Source organism: Microcebus murinus, chromosome 10, assembly GCF_040939455.1.
Source record: "Microcebus murinus isolate Inina chromosome 10, M.murinus_Inina_mat1.0, whole genome shotgun sequence".
Taxonomy (NCBI): domain Eukaryota; kingdom Metazoa; phylum Chordata; class Mammalia; order Primates; family Cheirogaleidae; genus Microcebus; species Microcebus murinus.
Genome location: NC_134113.1, coordinates 15,529,460 through 15,552,277, shown reverse-complemented (window position 1 = coordinate 15,552,277; position 22,818 = coordinate 15,529,460). Strand labels below are relative to the sequence as shown.

The 22,818-nt window shown below is 45.4% G+C and overlaps 2 protein-coding genes across 11 annotated transcripts in view; both read left to right on the top strand.

Moving 5' to 3' along the window:
- RFX4 (regulatory factor X4) overlaps positions 1-10,591 on the top strand; it is a 132,592-nt gene extending 122,001 nt beyond the window's left edge. For 2 of the 3 annotated variants that reach the window (XM_076007065.1, XM_012772772.3), the window contains 2 exons: positions 77-215; positions 8,807-10,589. In XM_076007065.1, coding sequence (XP_075863180.1) covers positions 77-215; positions 8,807-9,079 — 412 coding nt within the window. In that variant the 3' untranslated portion in view covers positions 9,080-10,589. Of the gene's footprint in view, positions 1-76; positions 216-8,806 lie in introns of all 3 variants that reach the window. The other variant, XM_012772771.2, reaches the window with a different exon arrangement.
- Positions 10,592-21,019: 10,428 nt separating this feature from the next.
- Positions 21,020-22,818, top strand: part of RIC8B (RIC8 guanine nucleotide exchange factor B) — a 109,724-nt gene continuing 107,925 nt past the window's right edge. For 5 of the 8 annotated variants that reach the window (XR_001156052.3, XR_001156051.3, XR_012921386.1 and 2 more), the window contains exon 1: positions 21,020-21,241. Coding sequence is in view for 4 of the 8 variants with exons in the window: in XM_012772773.3 (XP_012628227.1) it covers positions 21,158-21,241 (84 nt within the window). In the remaining 4 variants the exon portion in view is untranslated. Of the gene's footprint in view, positions 21,242-21,269; positions 21,840-22,818 lie in introns of those variants that run through there. The other 3 variants (XM_012772776.3, XM_076007063.1, XM_076007064.1) reach the window with 3 other exon arrangements.

Below are 22,818 nucleotides of genomic sequence, written 5' to 3'. Positions count from 1 at the left end.
TGATGTTTAAAGGTGTCAAGCTGACGTGCTCTCGTGGCCGTCGCTCACACTATCCAATGTGCTTGCTGCGTTGTAGATACACGGGAAGCTATAACTACGGGAGCTATGGCAACCAGCATCCTCACCCCATGCAGAGCCAGTACCCGGCCCTCCCTCACGACACAGCCCTCTCCGGCCCACTCCACTACGCCCCTTACCACAGGAGCTCTGCACAGGTGAGTCGGCGGTCCTGCTTGCTTGCCCAGGCCTTGGTACGCTTGGTGCCAAGCCCAGTCCTCCGTGTATCACAGCTAATAAGCTCTTCTGCACACTGTGTGTGCAGCCTGTGTGTCCCCAAGGTGAGGACTGTCTTCTCACAGTGTTGTTTGCACCCTCCAGTGGCTGCCCACAGTGCGTGCTCGGCCAGCGTTCGTGCTCCACGTTCTCTCGCGCACCTGGTCGCTAAGCGGTTCCTTTTAGTTCCATCTACTCTTTGACCTCTCTAATGCCAGGACCTAATCAGCCCTTTCTTGGGCAGCCACCCTCACACAGGACGTTTGTCCTCCTTTCCCATAACCACCCCCCGGCACAGACCTTCATGGAGCTCTGTCGGGACCGGTGTCTCGGTAACTGGTAACTGGTCTCTCAGTCTCCCATGTCTGTTCCTCTTCATCCAGGCTACACGCATAATTTTAACCAGAGGAATCCTCCTGAAATGGAGGCTGTTTCAGATCACTGTCAGACCACACATCTCCTTGGGCTCCTTGCTGTCTAATAACCAAACCAGCCCTCTGTGGCCTGCGGTGGAAGGAAACTGCAGCTGCACCTGTAACACCAAGGCTGGGCGCTCTACTTGTCAACATGCTTTCCCTTGCGCGTTGGGCCCAGATTCAACTGGTCACCAATTCCATTCAATTCTGCATTCTTAATGCCTCTGCACCCTCTCTGCCCTTTATCATTTCTAACCCAGAAGCCCTCCTGGTGGTCCATGTCTCCAACACTTGCCCCATCTCTGGTCTACCCCCTACACTGCAGCTGGAAGAGTCTTTCAGAAAACAACCCAACTGACCATGACTCTCTCCTCTTCTTTGGCACATCATTGCTTTCCAGGTTAAGTTCGATTCCCTAGCATGTCTCTGAAGACTTGTTGTTACCTTTTGGGGCAACCCACCAACACTCGCCCGCACGTTGCCTCAGCCATGCCAGCCCGTGTGCAGTTGCCCTGCCTGTGCCGAGTTCCCCATGCTTTACAGATACTGTTCCCTTTGGCTGGGAGTCTCTCCCCCAGCCTTTTCTGCTTATCTTGCAGGACAGGTATCTTGCTGTCTTTGTGGCATTTCCTAACAGTACCCCCTTCCTTCCCCCAGGACCTTATTCGGTGCCACTCCCTGGGCTTCCTCTCTCAGTAGCACTTCCCACACCCTGTTATTGTCACTGACTTTCCTGTCTACCACAGGAGACCCCAAGCTCCTTGAAGGCCAAGATTAACTTTAGTATCCCCGGGTCACAGGACAGGGCACCTATCAAAAAGAGCAGCTAACTTTTCCTAAACACATGCCATGTGCCAGGCTGTGAGCCGAGCACTTTCCACATTCTCTAGATAATCCTGGCAGAAAAGGAAGTGAGATCCAGAGTAACTTGCCTGAGGATTTGAACCTGGGCAGTGTGACTCCTGTCCAGGCTCTTAAGCACCACCCTCTCCCGCCTCTCAGAGGTAGGCATTCACTCAGAGTGTATTGTACAGATGCCTACACGGGAGACGGCGCCAGCATGAACAACAGCGTGGTGTGCTGAGCACACTCTATCCTGTAGGCGCAGGAAGCCACGGTTGGTTTTTGAGCTGGGGAGTGGCAAGATCAAATCTGTGCTTACGAAAGAGACCCCCACAGGGTAAACTAAGAAGGGGGACTGGTGGAGACTGGGGCCTCTGCTCCAAAGCACGTGCAGGAGTCTAGGAGAGAGACGGCAGGCCTGAAGCTAGGGTGGAGGCCGCAATTACATCAGCTGTCAGCACACAGACTTGCCTCCGAGGGAGGGCACGGAGGAGAATGTATCCACAATACATGGGCGCTCGGGACAAACAGGCGTCTGTTTTGATTTCCATCTGCAGTACCAAGGGGAGCCATGGTTTAATCCCCAGACAATCCAAGAAGTTGATTCCACTAAATCATTACCTTGGGCATTCATTACAGGTCTCCAGCTGCGTCATACAGAGACGCCAGCTCCTAAGGTTCTCCTCTCGGGAGCAGTCTGTGCTCCTCACTGTGATGTACTGAACGACTTAGAATTCTGGCCACAGCCTGGGTTGCACTCAGCACACTCTAAGCAGCTCACTCATTCATTCCTCAAATGGTTACTGGGTGCCTACTATGTGCAGACACTGTGCGAGCCTCCGGGAATACAGTGGGAAGGCAGAGCCTGCTTTGGGAGAGCGTATGCTCCAGTGGCAAAGACATCACCAAGCCACAGCTCCTGGCATTATCTTCCTCCTTTCCTTATTTCCTCATCCGCCCTCATGAAATGTCAGGAGCTGGTTTTCTGGGTGATATTTTTAAAGCTATTGCCATAAAAAGAAGCCAAGGTCTCCTCAAGGCCCATGCAGTCCATGGTGATCAAAGATAGGTCTGCAGCATCCGCCCTGGAAGCCACAATAGTCCCCAGTTGGAATGCTATCATTTAATAGCCGGGCTTAATAAAAAGGCCCAAGGACTAAATGAAAGCAGAAGCCCTTTGCATCCTGACTAGATGTGAGAGGCCATAGGGTCCTAGGCCAGCCTCTTCACTGTCATGCCTTGTAGCACTTAGACAAGGGCCAATGACACGCCCCTACCCTCAACACATACACACACTCTGCACTACATGGTTTATGCCTTAGTCTCCATCTGTAAAGTGGAGTAGATAGAAGTTAATTATATCATATCTCTGCCCAGGTTGATAGATGAGCTCAGTGTTCAAAATGTACCTCTCCTAGGGAAGGTACTGTCTAAAGACAAAGTACCTTTGGTTTGTTTTTCATTAACATTTATGCATCGAGCACTGTTCTAGCACCTTCAAATTTATGGACTCATTTCAGTCCTCTAACAATCCTGAGAAGAAGGCATTTTTCTCCAGTTTTTAAAGAGGAGGAGACAGCCTCAGAAGGTAATATGCCCCCTCAGGTCATGCATCCAGTAAGTGTGCGGTCCCCAACCCCTGGACCATGCCTGGTACAGGTCCATGGCCCGTTATGAACTGGGCCACGCATCACTGCCTGAGCTCTTCCCCACCACCACTCTGTCCATGGAAAAATTGTCAGGCCACACAGCAGGAGGTTAGTGGTGGGCAAGTGAGGGAAGCTTTGTCTGTATTTACAGCCAATCCCCATTGCTGGCATCACCGCCTGAGCTCCATCTCCCCCTCAACCCCCCGATCCCCCACACCCATGCACAGAAAAATTATCTTCCATGAAATTGGTCCCTGGTGCCAAAAAGGTTGGGGACTGCTGCAGTAAGTGACAAAGCAGACTGAAATGCAAATTCTCTAACTCTTAACCTGAACCCCAAACCAATGGCACTGAACACTACTGTGTTTTAGAGGGTAGAAGGTAAATTCAAGAGATTACTATTACTATTCTCAATGAGTTTCAAGTCACCAAAGAGAAGAAACACACAGCCAGACCTCATTTCTTTCTTTCATTGGTTCTTTGGTTTAAGGTTGAGTATATAGCGGAAAATCCACTGCAGGGCTAACTAGTTTTAGCTTTCCAGAGTAGAGGTCAAGCTGTTCCAGTCCTAAGTAATTGAATATCACACTTCACTATGTCAGACTCACTGGGGAAAAGGTTAGTCTGAATTGAAGAAAAATCGCAATTATACATTGTGGTTAGAGAAATGCAATTGGCCATCAGCACAAGAATAACTGAAACTAACTTCAAACAAAAGCCTGCTAGGTTTGCCTTCAAGAACTGATACATCTGTGAAGTGCAGTAATTGTCTGCATCTTAGTATTTATATGCTCAAAATAATTTTAAGTCATTTGCTTTTTAAAATAGAATATATGTGTGCCCTTGTTTATACTACTTATTTGCACAACACATGCTTTCTTCCAGGGTAATATAAACCTCCTAGCCCTGTTTGAGTTCTCACAACTTCTGAATTAGTGATTCCAGATGAATGAGGTTTCACAGTGTAAGATTTGAATCATTTCAGAAAAATACCCATTTTGCAACTATACTGTACTTGTTGACATCAGAGTAAGTGAAGAGGGATGGTGTCAGCTGCCCTTTCCCAGGTTCCCCATCCCCAGGCCCTACCAAAAAGAGAAAACAAACCGGACCAAGTACACAGCTACAGACTATTTCTGGGCCTCATTCAACACATCTTCACGGAACCTCTACCCTGTCAGCAGCCATGACCAGGGGCCCTTGAGCCCAAAAGCCATTTGATCAACCAGAAGCTGTATGGCTAGAAATCCAGTTAGCACAGACTAGAAAGATGTTCCTTATTTCTCATCTGAATGGCCAAGGCCCAGGCTCACCAGCCAATCACCAGTTCTCACAGATCTCCAACAGTCTGGCCCAAACCAGCCCAGGGCCAGTGTGTGCTATAAAGCTTGCTTCAGGACAGCACCCTGGGCCAAAGAGAACAAAAATCAGTCAACCATAATGCTGTAGGGTCTCTGACTCTAGCGCTATCTGAGAAATGTTCGTAATTATGGCACCTATTTCATAGGTTTGCTGTGAGGTAATAAAGTCAGAACAGGGCCTGGCTCATAGTTAGCACTGTCTGCATGTGATTATTATCCTTTGTAACACCACAATTATAATATTATTTAGTACAACTATGTAATTAATATGTCTCCTTCATGATACCAGCTCTGTGAAGGCATGCACCAGGCTCTTTTCTTCTCCTCATTATGTCCCCAGGGCCAGCACAGAGCTTGGCCCTAGTGGGTGCTCTGTAAACACTTGCCAATGAAATGGATGAATACAGGGATCCTTACTCTGTTACTAAGTTGCTGTGTAACCTTCAACAGGTCATTTTCCTTCTCCTGACCTCAACTCCCTCATCTGTAAAATGGGAGGTGGGACCAGATGATCAGTCACTAAGGCTCTTCCTGTCATCAATTGGCCATGACCCTGTGATTCTAAAAAGAAGAACATACATAATCACTAATATGTTTTGAAAATTTACTACATGAGAGTCCTATAGATTTCATGTGTATTAGCTTAATTAATCCTGACCCTAAAAGCTCAGCAGATGTGGACTGTCTGACAAAGACTTTTTGGGAGCTACATCCTCTTCCAGAAGAGGCTAAGAGGAAGACTGCCTGGGGCGGGCCTTGTGGCAGTACTTTGGTGCGGTGAGAGCCTCCTTTCATAGGAAAACAGTTTGTGCTCCTGACTGGGTCACCTTTCACCCTGTGTTCAAGTAGCAGCCCATTTGGTAAGGGTCAGGGATAAAGGGCTCTTTCTTCCCTCCCCATGTGTAGGAAAGTCAGGCCTTGATATGGGGAGTCGTTTCTCAAAATAGAAATTCCTAATATGGTTCCAAAGAGGCCAAGAGTCAATCACAGCTGAGATGGACTTACACTGTGGGGCACTGGATGGAAACTTCTACTATGCTGCACACATACACCCCCCCCATACACACATATGCTCACAAACACTCCTCGCACATTCCTCTCAATGGGGGGTAACTGGTGACTTATGTCCATTTTGAAATCAGTAGCAACAGCATGTGATTTGACCTAGAGAATGGTAACTTCCTGTTATAGGCCCCCAACAAAAAGCGCCTTTATTCTGGGCAGAGATCTCTGGACACCAGGGTTTGTGCTCAGCGTGCTTACGGCGCCTGCATGCAACCGGATGTGGAGTGTGAAAGGTGAGGCGGTGCCACAGCCCAGCCTCTGCCACTCCCACTGGACTGAATAGAAGCTTCATTGGCCGTGTTAATCACCAGGCCAAGGCAGCAGGCTCTTCAGCCTTCTAGTCTTTCAATGGTCTCTTCACCACGGGGAAAACGAGTCCCTGACTCATTTGCAATTAGCTGACCTAACAGGACAGAATTTTCCGTGCTAGATTCTGTGGTAACAGAATTTTATTGTCACATTGGAGATATTTTGAGCCAGTCCCATTTCCAGGCAATTACTCTTTTGAGTCTATGACACAACCTCTGGGCACAGCTGCATTGAGGGTCCTTGACGAGGCACAAAAGCCACACTCTCTGGGGTTCTGTGGGAAAGAGCTGCAAGTCCATACTATGACATTTTACCTACACCAGCCAAGGCAAGAGAGGACTCTGTCAGAACCGGCAAGCTGAGGCCAGGTCAGAACTCTACGACCCTGTGCTCAGCAGGGGGAGAGGGCAGAGTGATTAAAGTTCAGTGGGCTGGCTTCCAGAAAGCAGTGACTTGGGAGTGGCAGGTCAGCCTCATTTGGGTCAGTCAGATCAGTGTGGGGAAAACGTGCTACCCTGGGACTAGGTTTTTGTGCCAGTTCTTCCACTAGCTCGCTGGGTGACTTTGGGCAGACTACTTCACCTCAAGGGTCCTAGTTTGTCATCTGTACAACATGGGCTTGGACTGCACAATCCCTAACGTTTGTTGTAGTGGTGATGCCCCAAAGTTCATTCACCAAATATTATTTAGCACTTGCTAGGTCCCGGGCAGCCTGCCAGATGTTGGGAATATGGGGTTGAACATGACAAAGCCCCACCAGGAGTGTACGACTATAAGCCAGTGGAAAGAGACGGCTGCCAAGCAGGAGGCGAAGGTCTTGACCTGAGAGGTGGTGGGAGGGGTGCTTAGCTTCTTGAGATAGGGTGTCCAGAAAAGTCTCTCTGAGAGGCAACATTTGAACTGAGGTCTGAAGAATAATAAAAAGGCAATCATGCCGGGAGCTGGGGGCAGGGGTGGTAGAGAAGGATTCTAGGCAGAGAGAATAGGTAGGACAGAGAGATCCCCGAGATGGGAACCAGCTGGCCATGCCACAGGACCAGAAGGCAGGCCTCTGCACCAGGGAGAGTGCTGTGAGTTGAGGCCACATGCACCCAGGGAGGTCGCTTGAGAGAGTATCAGGAGGGGGAAGCACCGTTTTTGAAAAATCAAGGACCACTGTGTAATAATAATATTTAATGTCATCTGTTGACTACACCTGGGCTCTTGTTTTCTTGGGCAGGGCCCACTCTCACTGTGGTCTCTTCAGGATCTGGAGCAGGCCCTGGGCTGGAACCCCACTGTGCAGCCTGAGTGTCCTCCATTGCTGCCACACAGGCAGCACCTGTAGGCGCCCATGATGCACAGCACATGGTCCGAGTCAGTTTTCTGATCTGATTTGGGATTATGAGAGCCTTGGCGTGCTGTCCGTGGTCTCCTTGGCAACAGCCCTTGGTGCCTTCTCCCTCGAGTTCCCAGACACCACCTACACCCTTCTCCCTCCTTCCTTCTCCGCTGTTCTTTTGACTGTGCAGTAGTGGCCGTACTCATGCCATCCTATGCAGGGATGAAAATCCCTCACTACTAGAATTTGGATCTGTCTTTCTCCACTCCTGAATAGCTGGCTCTCTTTGCATGTTTCAGGCCTAAGAGCCTTTCCCTGCTGCCCTTGGGCTCCCACTCAAAGAGGCAGAGCGGTTCCCTTTGGCCACCTAGACTGCAGGGGCAGCCATTGTTGTCATAACCCCTCTCCTGCTGTCTAGGCTTCAGCCTGTCTGTCTCCCTCCCAGGAGGCAGCCTCCCACCTAATCCCTTGGGGCTCCACTCTCCAACTGTCAGGGAAGACAGATGGGGAGCAGAAGAATTCATACATTCACGCACACCCTCTCTCCTCACTGCCCTTGCCATCCCTGTGGATTGGCTCCTGTCCTTGTCCGGGTGGCCCTCAGCACACAGCAAAGAAATCTTTGTGCTGACTGGCCAGCCAACTGGGAGCTCTCGAAGAGAGCCCATAGCTCCTCCCCTTCGCCCCCTCCTGTTTTACTAAAAGGGGCTTATTTGCATAGCTGTCTTGGTAACAGAAAAGAATGTAAAAGAAGCAGCACTTCAGAGGCACTTCTCTTATTCCTAATCCTTTCTAGATCTGCTTCCCCTCTTCCAGCTACTAACACCTGTTCTGCTGACCCGCACAAAAGCTCCCTGCCTCTCCTTTCTCCACTGGTTTATCTTGTCTCCTTCCTCCACCAAGCCCAGAAGTTTACCATTTCCTACTCGTGTGTCTTCTAGGACTTCAGTGAATGTAAACCAAAAAGAAAGATGTTCTCTAAATGATAGGCACTAATAATAATCTTTGAAGCTGCTGACTTGCTTCCTCTTGAAAAGCCTGCTTTTAGGCTGCAGTTCATAATTGAATTCAACTGTAAAATGCTATTTTTAAAAATGTCATTGTATTTTACTTGGCAGTATTGTTCTCTTGGGTTGATGGAGTGGGCCCTATCACATCTCCATAACTGATGATAAAACTTGCAACCATCCTTCCATACATCCATATTTCTCTGATCATGCTGTTACTAGCACACACGCACACACACACTTACCCTCTCCTATATTCAGTGGGGACTATTCCCCTTTTTGAGTTTGACTTCCCAAAATATTCTAGATTAGGAGCACAAAGCCAATATTTGCCTGAATGAACACCCTAGCCCAACTCTGGCTATGAAATCATTTGCACGTCTGCTGTTTGTTATTTTCCTAGGCCAAGGTTCAATCTTGCAGAAGTTCATTGATTCCTTTCCATCAACTCTCATTAATAGCATCTTAAGAAATTTAACCTAAACTGTGAACATGACTGATATTGTGTATGTGCAACTTGAAGCTAATGTTAACTTTGTGGAATTTCTTTCCCCTCAACAAGTACCCTTTTAATAGCCCTACTTCCCGGATGGAACCTTGTTTGATGAGCAGTACTCCCAGACTGCATCCTACCCCAGTCACTCCCCGATGGCCAGAGGTGCCCTCAGCCAACACGTGCTACACAAGCCCGTCTGTGCATTCCACGAGGTATGGAAACTCTAGTGACATGTACACACCCCTGACCACGCGCAGGAATTCTGAGTACGAGCACATGCAACACTTTCCTGGCTTTGCTTACATCAACGGAGAGGCCTCTACCGGATGGGCTAAATGACTGCTATCATAGGAATCCATATTTAATATTAATAATAATTATTAATAATAATAAACCCAACACCCATCCCACAGAAGACTTTATCTCTATACATTGTAACTCATGGGCTATTCCTAGGCGTCCATTTTCCTAACGAATGTGAGGATGGGATTCAATGTGGGATGAATAAACTTTAGTTCAGAAACAGGACTTACTAAAAGTCAGTGGGATTGGGTTCCTGTAGCCAAGCCAGACTTGACTGTTTCTATAGAGCACTATCTTGGGCAGGCTAATCTGTGCCTTTTCCCTCTGTTTCATGACTTTGCTTTGTGTTGGCAACCACTCCCAGTAAGCTACTTAATTTTCTGTTGACAAAAGCTCTTTAGTCTTGAAGGATGGATAGTGGAGACAGAATCTGGTTTGTGTTCTTGGATGGGCACATAATTTACCAAGAACATTCACCTTGTCATCTGTCTGTCACCTTACTGCACAATGAACAGCCCTCAGACATGTTCTACGCATCCCTTCTTCCTGGTGGTGTCATCACTGCTTCCTGGAGCACCAGGGCTAAATGGAAGTGTCAAGAGACTCTAGATTCTCTGTTAGACTCACATCTGTCATAGTACCTGCATTGTCTTGGAATGTAAGCACTGTCTTGAGGGAAGGAAGAAGCCTGTTCTGTATTGCCTTAAGTTGATTGAGGTTTGTAGGGGACCGGTTCTTCTACATACAAGGATTTGTCCTAAGTTTGCACAATGGCTAGTGTCAGCAAGAGAGTTTTTTTTAAGTTCTATGAGAATGTGGATTTATGGCATTGAGTATCACACTCAGCTCCGCTGTGTTACCTTTGTGAAACTAGGTGGACCAAACTTTAATTTACCAAGCACCAAGTGTGAAAATAACTTTCGTGGTTCCTTCGTAAGACTATAATAATTTCCGACACTTTGATAGAAAAAAAATTCAAAGCTGTGCCTTTGAGCCTATACTATACTGTGTATGTGTGGAAATAAAAATGTATTGTACTTTTGGAAAATTTTTTCGTAGGCATTTTTTCGTCAGATTTATAGCAATTTGTGAGGTTTGTTAGAGATTAACATAGTTTTTTCTTTCTGTATTATAAAATGCACCAAGCAATTATGGTGGACCTATTACCCTATGGGTAAGAAATAAATGGAAATATGACATCGGATGTTTTAGCAATTGTTCTGTAAATAAAATCTTTGATCACACCACTCAGTGTGATAATCATGTCTACAGCTAAAATGGAAATAGTTTTATCTGTACAGTTGTGCAAGATATGAATGGTTTCACACTCAAATAAAAAGTATTGAAATGACCTGCTTTCTTCCTTTTCGCTTTTCATTTGATAGGATCTGTGTGTGTGTGGGTGTGTGTAATATAAATAACATTCTGAATACTTACGGTGTAAGTAGACAGAACAAACTAGGTGGTCTTGTGTGTGTTTATCCAGTGTCCCATCATCTTGTCATTCCATAATCATTAAAATGTGGATAGGCCACATATCCCTGTCCTTGAATAATAATTAAGTAACTATAATACCTACAGCCAAAGTGAAGTTTGTAGGGGACCTGTTTTTCTACACACAGAGATTTGTCCTACATTTGCACAGTGGCTAGTGTCAGCAAAAGACAGAAACCTTTCAACTCTAACAGGGAATATTATTCTGCAATACCAGCATCATTAGAGGTCCCGCGGTACTTAGTTCATTATGCTTTAATGATCACTGGGTGTAAAGATATTTCAAGTGCAGTGCTTTAAATGCTAATAAACTTCTGGAATAGAACAGTAACATTACTGAATACTTAATAAATATTAACAAATTCTTCTCCAGCACTGTATTTCGATTCTGGGGCTGAGAAGAGTGTGATATGCAAGTGAAATGATTGTGTTCTGCCAAAATGTTAAGAGTCTAGCATCTATGAGAGATTCAGAACCATGGATTTCCAGAAATGGCAATAGTGACTATATTAACTAAAAGGAATAAGACTTTGACAACTCAATTTGCATTTTGAAAGATTTATTTTTAAAGCCAACCTCTTACTTGCTATTATATAACATATTTATACCTGAACATGATTTTAAGATTAAATTTGTTTATATATTATACATAGCATCCCCTTAAATATATTTAGCTTGTGTTGTTATACATAAAGAAAGTAGATGTTGAATTTCTCTGACAGTAAATTAGTTTGATCTTTTGTCCATGATCCATTAGTTGGCATTTTGATGAAGAAAGTAATGGAGAGGAAGAATGACATTTCAGATTGACTGCATAAAATAAGCCTGAGAGTGACCAGACATGTCGCTCTCTTACAATTCAAGCCTAGTGCTCAATAAATGAAAGGGTGTAGTAAGTCTGACTTTTGGCTTACTAAGCACAAAAAATTAATTGCCAAATTCTCTAGCCAGGTAGCAGCAGCACATAGTAACACCCATTTACAAGTAACAGCCACAAGTTCATTAACTGCACAAATCTTTAGGCAAAAATAGTCACAATCAACAAGGGCCCAAAGCAAGGTCACTCTAGGAAGAGAATGTGTGCCTCCCCCTCACAGAACAGCTGAGACCTGAGAGCTGTGAGCACCGGGAAAAAGAAGGCAGCTTTACAAGAGGGCAAGTGGCCACTGGGCATTTTCTCCAGGGCTCGAGGTGTGTATCTCCTGGGAGCTGAGTACTGCCTATGTTCCCGATTGTTCTAAAACCTTCAGCTTCGAACTGGGAAGGCTCTGACTGGGAAAAGGCAACATCTGCAGTGAGCACACAACTCAAATGCACCTTCTCTCCCTCTGATAGCTCCCAGCCAGTCACCAGAATGGGAATGGACAAGGTTGGCAGCTGGGAGTGGGGCCAGTCACTTGTCAGAGGAAGAACAGAAGAGTCTTGGCAATAAAGAGACACTCCCCTCTTAGGACTTTTTCTGAACACAGCCCTGCCAGCTTGAAACTGGCCGAAGTCATGAACAGCAGCCAGGATGGCTCACCCACATTGCAGGCCTGTGGCGTCCTCAGAATCCATCCCACTGTGTCCTTTGTCAGCCCTCTAGCATGCCCCAGGTTTGGATAGAAAGGGAATTTGTTGCCCCCTGAGACTGCAACCCAGGCACAGACCAATCCAAAATGTTTGCCACTGAGTAAGCCCAACCTAAATGGGACAAGAGACTGAAACTGTGGAAAGAGCCATAGCCATGGCCTCACCATGTGACCTTGGACAGGTCACCTCTCCACTCTGGACCTCAAGCAGGTGTGTTATATGACTATGACATTCCAAATTATAGTCTGTGTGTTGAAGAACCAGGGCTGGCAGATCTGGGTGAGGAGGATGGACGGCTTAGGGAAAACAAAGAAGGCACTGGACTGGCAGCTGGGCAGTGATTCAGGCGGGCAGTGTGAGAGGGAAGGCGACGGCTCCACCAGCTGGTGCCAAAACACAGGCTGGGGCTCATGCCCAGGCGCCTAGCGCGCAGACCTGCGCACCTGCCTCCTATCCAAGCCCCCTCCCTCGTGTGACTCTGGACAGCAGTCTTTGGCAATGTCTCCCTCCCTTCAGGCCTTAGTATCTGCTTTAAAGTGAAGTCAATCACAATGTCTGAAGTGAATCCGGTGAAGTAAAGAGAGCAAAAACAGGCTATTTGTCCCAGTTTCTTGTACCACTTAATGGCAAACTTGCAAGATTTTTAAAAAGTTAAATCCTGGGAAGGCGGATTGTATAAACAACCCCTTTATTACAGGGGAGAGGGCATGAGGAGGAGTTCTCCTGAAGTTCAGGGAAAGCTCTCTGAAATCTAGTGAGAGCCTCAAGTATGCAAATTGTCATCACTGGAAGTTTAAAAAAAAAAAAAGATTGACCCATTTACTGGCTTTAAACTGAGGGAGAACTGAGGTCTGAGGTCAAATCCTGGTTCCACAAAAGATGCTGCAGAAGGGGCATTCCTGTTGTAAGTAGGACTGGGCCTCAGTGGTTCTCAGCACTAGCTGCCCATTAGAGTTACCGATCAACTTCTTAAAAATACTGATGTATAGGTTTCACCCACAGTGAAGAATTAACCTGGAATGTGACCCAGCCATCAGTACTTTTTAAAGCTCCCCAGGTGCTTCTCATACACAGTCAAGATTGAGATACATGACCCCATCCACCCTGAAGTTCTAAGATTCAGGGACTACTATTCCCTGAGCATGTGGCCCAAGTTTCTTTTTTATAGAGTTCCAGCCTGTCCAGAGTGCCCTGCGTAAGTAGTGGCACTCCCTAGTCATCTACCCCGTTTATAGTTTTCCCTTAGCTGACAAAACCTTCCCTAACTGTATTGTTTTGTTCACCCTTCGGCCACCCCCACCTCCCTACCACTTTGCTGCCTGCCCTTCTAACCTGGAACTTCTCTGCTCCAGTTCCTTGGCAGCCTCCCAAGCTAAGCCAACTTGGACGCAGTCCTTGGGGCTTCCTCTTCTTCCAAGGTCAGAACCTTTTGTGCTGAATCAGCCTCCTCCTCGAAGCTCTCCCCCATTCCTCCTCCTGCATCTCAACCCCCCAGCCCTCTCACCCCCATATTCTGCTGCTGCCGGTGTAGGTGGGATGGAAGACGTGGGCCACAAGAGAAGAAGAAAGAGCTGTTGCTAGGAAAGGAGTGTGGGTGAAGGGAGGTGGTGGGCGGGAGAAATAGGACTCCCCAGTTTTATGCCTCGCTTTCTCATCATAAATGCCTCAAGAGCTAGAACCAGTTGTTTAAGGTCTATTATGAAAAATAATGAGGTCTGACCGTGACAGCAGGGGTGAGAGAACCAGCCTCCGAGAGAGCTGCAGTGCTGCTGCTTGGTATTTATAATAGTCTCCTCGGAGAAAAGAAAAGCCTCTGAGCGAAGTTTAAGAGTGAATTTTCAAGGAACTGCCAAACTGTGCCCCTATGAGGGATGGTATCCCATGCTACAGAAATAATAAACGGCAAGATGCCTTGTTAAGAACTGCAATGATAGAGTCAAGGCAGGAGAATGCTTACATGAGGAGCCTGCAACACTCTTTCCTCACCTCACGCTGAGCGATCTACCTGGCACGTTTCTGAAACAGACCTGCCTTAATCCACGGGGGCTCCTGTTCATTGGGGTCGACTGCTGCGCCAGGCACGTGAGATGCATGCTCTCCGTTTCTCACACCCGCCTCGCGGCGTCAGTGGTATAATCACTTCTGTGTATAGGTGAAGTGGAGGCTCTTAGTGCCTTGCCCAAGGTCACACAGTTTAAGTGGCAAAGCTGGGATCTGAAAACGACTTCAGAAGTCTGTCTGTGCTTTCTCTACTACAACACAATGTCTTCCTCCCTACTTTTGTTCTCACCCCACCCTGCCCCTCTGCCCCTCTCCTAAGTGGTTTGCAGTTTTTAAATCAACCTTGACTGTGATAATAGAACCTACTGGGGTTCAAGAGAGTTTCAGAAGTTCTGGAAAATTTTGTGGTCACTAAATGAAGGCAGTTTCTCAGCTGGGAAGCAGATCTTCCCCTGCAGAGGAAGAATGCTACCAGAGGTGGCCTTCCACTCACTGTAAGGTAAGGGCAGACTAGTTTTCCCTCTACCATTTCCCAACTTACATACAAACCAATACATTATCAAGGATCAAGATTTGGTTATTCTGTAGAGAACCAGGAACAAAACAAAATCAATAATAATGTTTTTTTAAAAAAATACCAGGTCACAGGAGGATTTTGATTACCAGGTCAAAAAAAAAAAAAAGCTCTGCAGGGGATGTGCAATGAGCCACGCATTCACTAGAATGAAGTCATTGGAGTGGGGGAGGAGGCAAGCAAGGCAGGACTGGCTACCTCTTGCTGTTAAGGTCACTACCCTTTGACAGAGGTGGCCTCTGACCTCAACAACCCTACAATTCTGTTTTGACTGACCCTGAAACCCATGAAATTCAGATGTAGGCACTGCCCAAAAGTTGAGATAAAGCTGACTAATATGGGAAAAGCTCCTGGTATGTGCCCCCAGCTGAAAGGAGCTGGCAGTTCTTTGGCGGTAGATGCAATTTATTCTGTCCTCCTCTTTTCAGAGAAATGCTAATCCTTCATAGACAACTCTAGGGGAAGACTAAAATGTGTTGATGATGAATGACAATAATCCTTTGTCCACTGCCACTCCTCCTAGGGTTGAACCTTAAGAGTTTAATCAAATGTTGGTAAGTAAATTAATGCTTTACGGCAAAAGGAGGTGGTGGGAAGTAGGGTTGTGAGAATATATTTCCTCTGACATGTGAATCTCAACAAACTTAATTGCAAAGATATTGATGTGGGGAGGGGGTATTGAAAGAGTTTTAGATTCCTTATTCACACACACACCCGTCACTATACCCAAACTGTCAGTGTTAAAGATGTTAACTTCAAGGTTTAAAGACCAGTGTGTTGGAATTACTTCTCTGTTGTTAAAAACAGCAGCAGCAACAAGAACAAAACTCATGCATTTGTGCATCCATAGGAATAACATGACCTTTAGCCCCAATCTTCACAACATCCTTAAGAGGGAGGCTGCATTTTTCATTCCAGTTTGGCTAACATTTTAGTGCCTGCTCCCCACCAGGTCTGCCTTGTTGGCCACTTTGACAGCCATCTCTTTTAACCCTTACGACATCCTGCAAAGTGGGTATAATTATGCTCTTTATAGTTGAGAAAATTAGTGCTCAAGGAGGGTAAAGGACTTATCCCTGAACACCCAGAGGCAGATTTAAAATTCAAGCTACAGTCTTTTGGCTTTTGGGTTTTCCTGTTAGATATAAAAAATTGGTTGCCAGAAGGGTTTCAAGGAATTTGACAAACGATCAGTTTTTGAGACTCACATAGTGAGTCGGGACTGAAAACCAGGTTTTCCATTTCCCAGTCCAGGTTCTTTTCACCACATTACAGCATTGCCACCCAAAGTGCTGGGTTTTCCCAAGAGGTGTTTGGAAAGGATTCCAAGTCAGCAAGATGCAAATAGGTCTGACCCACATTCCAGCTCTTGGATAAATAAAAACTCCTAAATGGCAGAGCCCATTTTGTGTGCTTAATTTGAGAGCTCCACTGTGGATAGTTCATCAATATTAAACAACTATAGGTACGTTTGCCAAGGACTAATGGCATAGGCTCAATTTTAGCAATTAGAATACTGGGAATATTAGTGAGGAACTTCATAAAGGTCCTGAAAGGCTGTATCAAGTAATCATAAAGTTTTAAGAGTTAAAAAAACTGAAGTCATCTAGTCCAACTAATTTTGTAATTGAGATCTAGAGATAAAATAGTGTAGAGAAAGATCTGAAGCTAGCCGGCACCAGACCCCCTTCTCTGTCTCCCAGTTCTATTTGAGTCACATGGCATTGTCAGGTAGCATTTTCAGAAATATAACATGTTGCACGCTTAAGTTGAACCGGCTGCTTAGAGTGTTTTCACTGACTGTGAAACATCTCTCAGATTTAACTTTTCCTTACCCCACTGACCAAACTGACCTCTAAGAAATCCCCATTGGCTTTTAAGTTCAACTAAGTTGGTAATATTCTCAATAAGCATCTTGTTAATTTGGGCCTTCCCACTTTTTCTTACAGCATTTCCTGCTGTCTGGGAGCCCTCTAAACTCTCTCCACCATTCTCTCCTTATAGCTCACCTCCTCCAAGAAGGCTTCTCTGATTACTCTCCTTCCCATTAATGCTTATCTTGTTTTTATTTGCACAGTACTGTGTTCAATTTGCTCTTTCCTATCATTTATTGTCTGGTTGTTTCTTATATTCCCAAAGGACAGGATCAATTGTTTCTACTTGTTTTTATTTTTTATGGTAGCTGGGACAATGCCGTACTCCAGTGAACATTAAATATTGTTAAAGGAACAAAATATGTTGCCATGAAAGGGAGACTTCATTCTTGGTAGAAAATGAAATAAAAATAACTTTCATCTTGCCAGGCTATTCTAATTTCTCAAAGATTAACTAATGAGTTACATGCACAAATAAAGTAGCCTATAAAAAACCTAGTTCAAGGCCGGGCGCTGTGGCTCACGCCTGTAATCCTAGCTCTTGGGAGGCCGAGGCGGGCGGATTGCTCAAGGTCAGGAGTTCAAAACCAGCCTGAGCAAGAGCGAGACCCCGTCTCTACTATAAACAGAAAGAAATTAATTGGCCAACTGATATATATATATAAAAAATTAGCCGGGCATAGTGGCACATGCCTGTAGTCCCAGCTACTCGGGAGGCTGAGGCAGAAGGATCACTCGAGCCCAGGAGTTTGAGGTTGCTGTGAGCTAGGCTGATGCCACGGCACTCACTCTAGCCTGGACAACAAAGTGAGACTCTGTCTCAAAAAAAAAATTAAAAAAAAAAAAAAAAAAACCTAGTTCAGTGGTGGATACTCTATCAAAATACTGGTCTAATGGTTCTCAGTCTTGGTTACTCATTCAAATCAACTGGGAAGCCTTTAAAACTACCAATAACCAGACCTCACCACAGATCAACTGAATCAGAATCTTTGCAGGTATGCCCAAGCATGATTTGCACATATCATATTGATATTTGATTTGCATATGTTAATTTTCACATCTCCGCCCTTAACACATTTTTCTAAAGAATTACCCATATTCAATGTGGCTTTTGTTCTTAGAATCACAAAATTTTACCACTGACAGGAAACTAAAATAATACCTGGATCAATCCTTTGGTTTTACAGGTGAGGACACTGTGGTTTAAAAGAAAATGAGTGAGTGGCCTCAACATAGTGAGGTGGTGGTTGCTGAGTAACAGATCATATCTTAAATTAATGGGTTTTTCTGAACTCCAATCCTAGAGATATAGCAACTAGACTGATCTGTGTAGGTTCTAAATTTCTGCTTTCTTCTAGAGAAAATGTATAAAAAGTGTCACATGTAGAAGAACTGAATTTTAAAAGCTGTTAACTACTCCTTAAAGACCTTCGATTTGGCACATTCCAACTAGCCCATTGTCATGACAAGAGGAAATGCCACAGCAGGATATATCAAAGTTCATGACTAGTATCTATTTGCAGGCTTTTTCACTGGCCCTAACCTGAAAGTCCATAACATTTTATGTTATCAGAGCCCAGGGCACTTCTAGCCCTTAACTATGCCACTTATTAGAAGACTTATTTGCTTATGAGTAAGCTAATCAACACCCTGAACTTCCTTTTTCTCTGTAAAAGAGAAGATAGTGCCTGTCCTATTGACCCCGCATTTTTAGCTACCATAAGGATTAAATTAGATAATCCATGTGGAGCTATTTGGAGAATAAAGTACTATCCATATATATGTATACAGTGACTACATGACTATCTTTTAGAGCAATGACCTGTGTATAAGTACTTGTTGCCTTGATTACCCAGGCTCTATATCCTAATTCCGTGGTACCATGCCACCCAAGAATCAACAGGAACTGGAATCAGAGCTGGACTAGAGTCCCTAGTCACTGACAGTATCACATAACTAATATTCAGGGAAGTAAAGTGAGTCCTGACCCAGGACTCAGCTAGTTTAGGCCCTAGTCCCAGAGACTGCTTTGAACTATTGACTTTGGACATGCCACTTAATTTTTCTGGGACCAGAGTCTCGTCAGTGGTCAAAAGATGATTTGAATTAGAGTCAAAGATCCTTTTGATTTATAAAATCAGAATATTAACACTTAATTAAAATGACTAAAATACAGTTTCCCAAGCTGTTAATTCATGTGGCTTCGCATTTTAAAAATCTCTTTTCAGAAGTGCAGGGCTGGAGCCTAAAATCATAGCCTATTTCTGGCAAACAGACATTTCAAAGACATATGTAAGACCCTCATTAAGAGAAACATCTCTACTGAAACCAGATATTTTATGCTTGTTAATATCCTCTCCAGGAGACCCATGCTCCAAAAATAAATATATGGTTACCCAAAAAGCACTTAAAATTGTATGGGAGACAGAGTAGGCACCCAAATACTTTGTTATCAGCTCCCAGTTTGAGTCTCAGTTTCTGTTACTTAACTAATCTGACCCTGTTTTCTTATCTATAAAATAGGAACACCACCTTCCCCATGATACATTGAGATAATGCATATTAAAATGTTTTGTAAACTGTTAAAAAGTTGCAAGATGTTACTATTACCCTAGGAATGTAGCTAACCATTCCATGACCTTTCTAAAGAGTGTGCAGTTTTGAGAGATGTATTAAAATCATTCTGATTTAATTTATTACAGACACAGCACCTACCCCAATGCCTGCCTACACAAATACGCTCAATAAATGTTTGCTGCATAGAATATATAATCCACAGAAAGAACCCAAAGCTCCATAAACTCAGGTTCCATGTTTGTTTTTATCTCCAAATTCCCAGTGTCTAGCAGAATACCTAGCACAACATAGGAGAAACTCAATTATTAGATGAATACATTTTTGCCCCCTCTAGTTCCTTTTTAGCACAGCTCAAGAGGCAGAGACTGGTAGGGGAGGGAGGCATCAAGAATGATTACCAGTAAAGGTTGTTTGAAGTGGAAAACTAGAAGTTACTTGGAGAATCATCCACTCTACCAAAAAAGCTTGGGAGAGCAGAAAAAGCACAGCCTTTAAGTTCAAATTCAGTTGCTTCAATTTCATACAATCAAATTCATACAATTTCGATATGGTTAATCCATTAACCTCTCCCAAGACTCAGTTTCCTCTCCTTAAAATGAGAATATCAGTATCTCCTTCACATGGCTGCTCACTAGAATGGAAGTTCCATGAAGGCAGGAACTTTATTTTGGGCCCACTGTATCCACGATGCACTGAACAGCGCCTGGCACAGCATAGGTTCTCAAAATATTCATTGAATAAATTTGTGAGCAATTGATTGAGCTAACACAGGTGAAGTATGTAAGAGTGCCTGGCACGTGACCTTCCACCATCATCACCACCACCACCACCGGAGCAGTATTATCACTGTTACTGGTGGTTGCAGAGCAGCTGCCTTTGGAGAAAGGCCTGGTTTCAAATTTTGACTGACTTCCCCATTTACTGGCTATGTGACTTAGGACAAATTACTTACAAATTACAAAAACTATCTGGGTTCCTTTTGGTTCCACAAAAATCTGTGTTGTGAGAATTAGAGGCCATCTGGAAACCACCTAACAGAGTCAGAAGACCGGTCGGCCCAAGACGCATGGCAGACATTAGTATTAAGGTAAAAAATCGCCAGGTCCCCTTTCATCCAGATAACTGCCTTCAATTTCCCACATTACCGTAGCTGAATACGCAACACGACTGCAAACAAGGGAGGAGGGAAAGAATTTCAGAGACCGAAAACGCTAAACGAGAAAACAGGGAATTAAACTGGTGCTTGACAGTTCCCACCAAGGGGTGGCAGTTTCCGCGACGGTCAGCTGGTCCAACCAGCCAAGGCTGAAGCAGGACTGTCAGCGGCGTAAGGAATAAAACGAAGGCAGAGGCTTAGACCCTCCCCCTAACGGTCCCTCCTCCGCTGGCCTCAGGCGGCAGCCAGACTCCCGTTTCCGGCCCTCGCAGGACCACAGTTCCCAGAATGCCCTTGGAGGGAAGTCTTTCCCGCAGGATAACTACTAATCCCAGCATGCCACTCGGCACTCCAGTAAATCAGATGGAAGAGTGGGACGACCCCATTGCATGCAGGGAGTTGTAGTTCATTTAGCGGACGGCTGGCAGATGGGCGGGGAAGACTGGGTCGCTCGCGTCCGCTGAGGAGAATGATTCATAAAACAGGTTCAGGAAAGAAGAACCGTTCTGTCTGTGAAAGCTCACTAAAAAGACTGGACTTTTTTCGGAGGGAAGAAGAGCAAGCAGAGTCCCCGGCCTGACCCCACCTCGGGCGCTCGCCGGGCCCTGACCTAGTCCTGGGCCTTGTCGGGGGCGGCCGCGAGGCGCCGGTTGCTGGGGGAGCGGTGACGTTGCGGGGTGAAAGTTGAGGGGCGGTGACGTCGGGCCTGCCCGGGCGGAGGCTGGCGAGTTGGAGGCAGGAGGGAGGGAGGGAAGGAGGGAAGGAAGGAAGCTGGGAAGGAGCGAGCGAGCGGGGGCGCGAGGCGTTTACCTGGAGGCAGCGGCTTGGGCGCGCAGAGCGGCCGCAGCTCCCCCGCACCTGCGGCCATGGATGAGGAGCGCGCCCTCTACATCGTGCGGGCCGGCGAAGCGGGGGCTATCGAGCGAGTCCTGAGGGATTACAGCGACAAGGTAAAGAGTCCTGGCCCCGGGCGTGTGGTATCGCACCCCCCGGCCGCCCTCCGTGCTTGCACATCGCATCCCTCCCCACCCCCCTCATTCCGGGGATGCGCATTGCTCTCCCCCGAAGACGTTTCCGGCTTGGGCATGCGTGTTTGTGCCCCCAGCCTTTTCCATCCTGCATCCTGCATCCCCCTGCCCCCACTCTTGCGCCCACTCCTCTGATTCCTGGCCCAGCAGCCTGTCCTATGGTCCTCCTCTCAAGCGTGCAAGTCACACCCCCGGAATCCATAGATGTGCGTCTATGCCCTGTGCCCCACTCTTGGATATATAAATGCATGCGAGGCTTCCTCACCTGTATAGCATAAAAATACGTGCTTCTCTGCATAAACACATCCCTTGACATGCATACAACGTATCAGCAACGATGGCAGTTCTTTATATACCTATAGCACTGTACAGTTTTCAAGGCGTTGATGTCTCATACATGGTCTCATTTGATCCTCAAAGTGTTTATAAGGTAGATGGTATCATCCTTCCCATTTTATAGATGAGGAAACCGAGGTGCAAAGAGCTGAAATCACGCCCAAGGTCATGGACATATTATGTTGTAAGTGGGTGGAGAATCTAACTTCTAATAATACCTATCATTTGTATCGCATTAACAGCTTTTCCTATCCATTATCTCATTTAATCTTGACAGCAGTCCTGTGAGGTATTATCTGCATTTTGCAATTGAGACTCTAGATCGTTAAGTAACTTGCCCAAGGTCATACTTTGAGCCGGTATTCCAACCTTGGTCTTCAAACTATCCATTCATTGTTCTTTCCACTTTACAACTCTGCAGTCAAATAGTATCTTGTTATTTATCCCAGCCACTTCTCTGAATCTCTTTCCAAGAACCGTTAGCTCTTCATTACTTTTCCTTCCAGGAATTTTACATGCCAACTTCAAAAGGTAACACACCACACCTTTGTTCTTTGGTTTAGATGACTACTTTATAGGAATGACTGAATACTCTCTCCTGTGAAAACACACTCAACACCAAGTCACACCCTAGATGTAACATCTTTCTTCCTTTCTTTTGCCTTGGTTCATAATTTCCTCTTCTGTGTTTCCTATGTGCCCACCACTGCATTCATACACTTTGTATTACTGAGCTGCCAGTATGCCATTTTTGCCCTGGGTGGAAAAGATTAAAAAATAAGACGCGATCTTTTTTTTTTTTTAAAGCAGTCTCTATTTTTAAAAATCTTTATTTTTTAAAAAATAAAAGACACAATTCTCATTTATGAAGAGCGTTCATTCCCATTTAATCTTCCCAACAATCCTATAAGGAGAATGGTGGTATAACTTGTTTTATAAATACTAAAATTTGGGATGATAATGTAGTCCCAGATCCACACAGCCACTATAAGATGGAGCTGAGGATTGAATCTAGGTTGTCTGACTCCAAATCCAGTGCTCTTTCTATAATTCTATGCTGCTCTCTTTGGGAGAATGCACAGGTTCTATTCTATTCCTATCTTAGCTCCTTTACTTTCTGATATGATTTACTGTTGGATATATCTGCCTAATTTAGAGAAAAT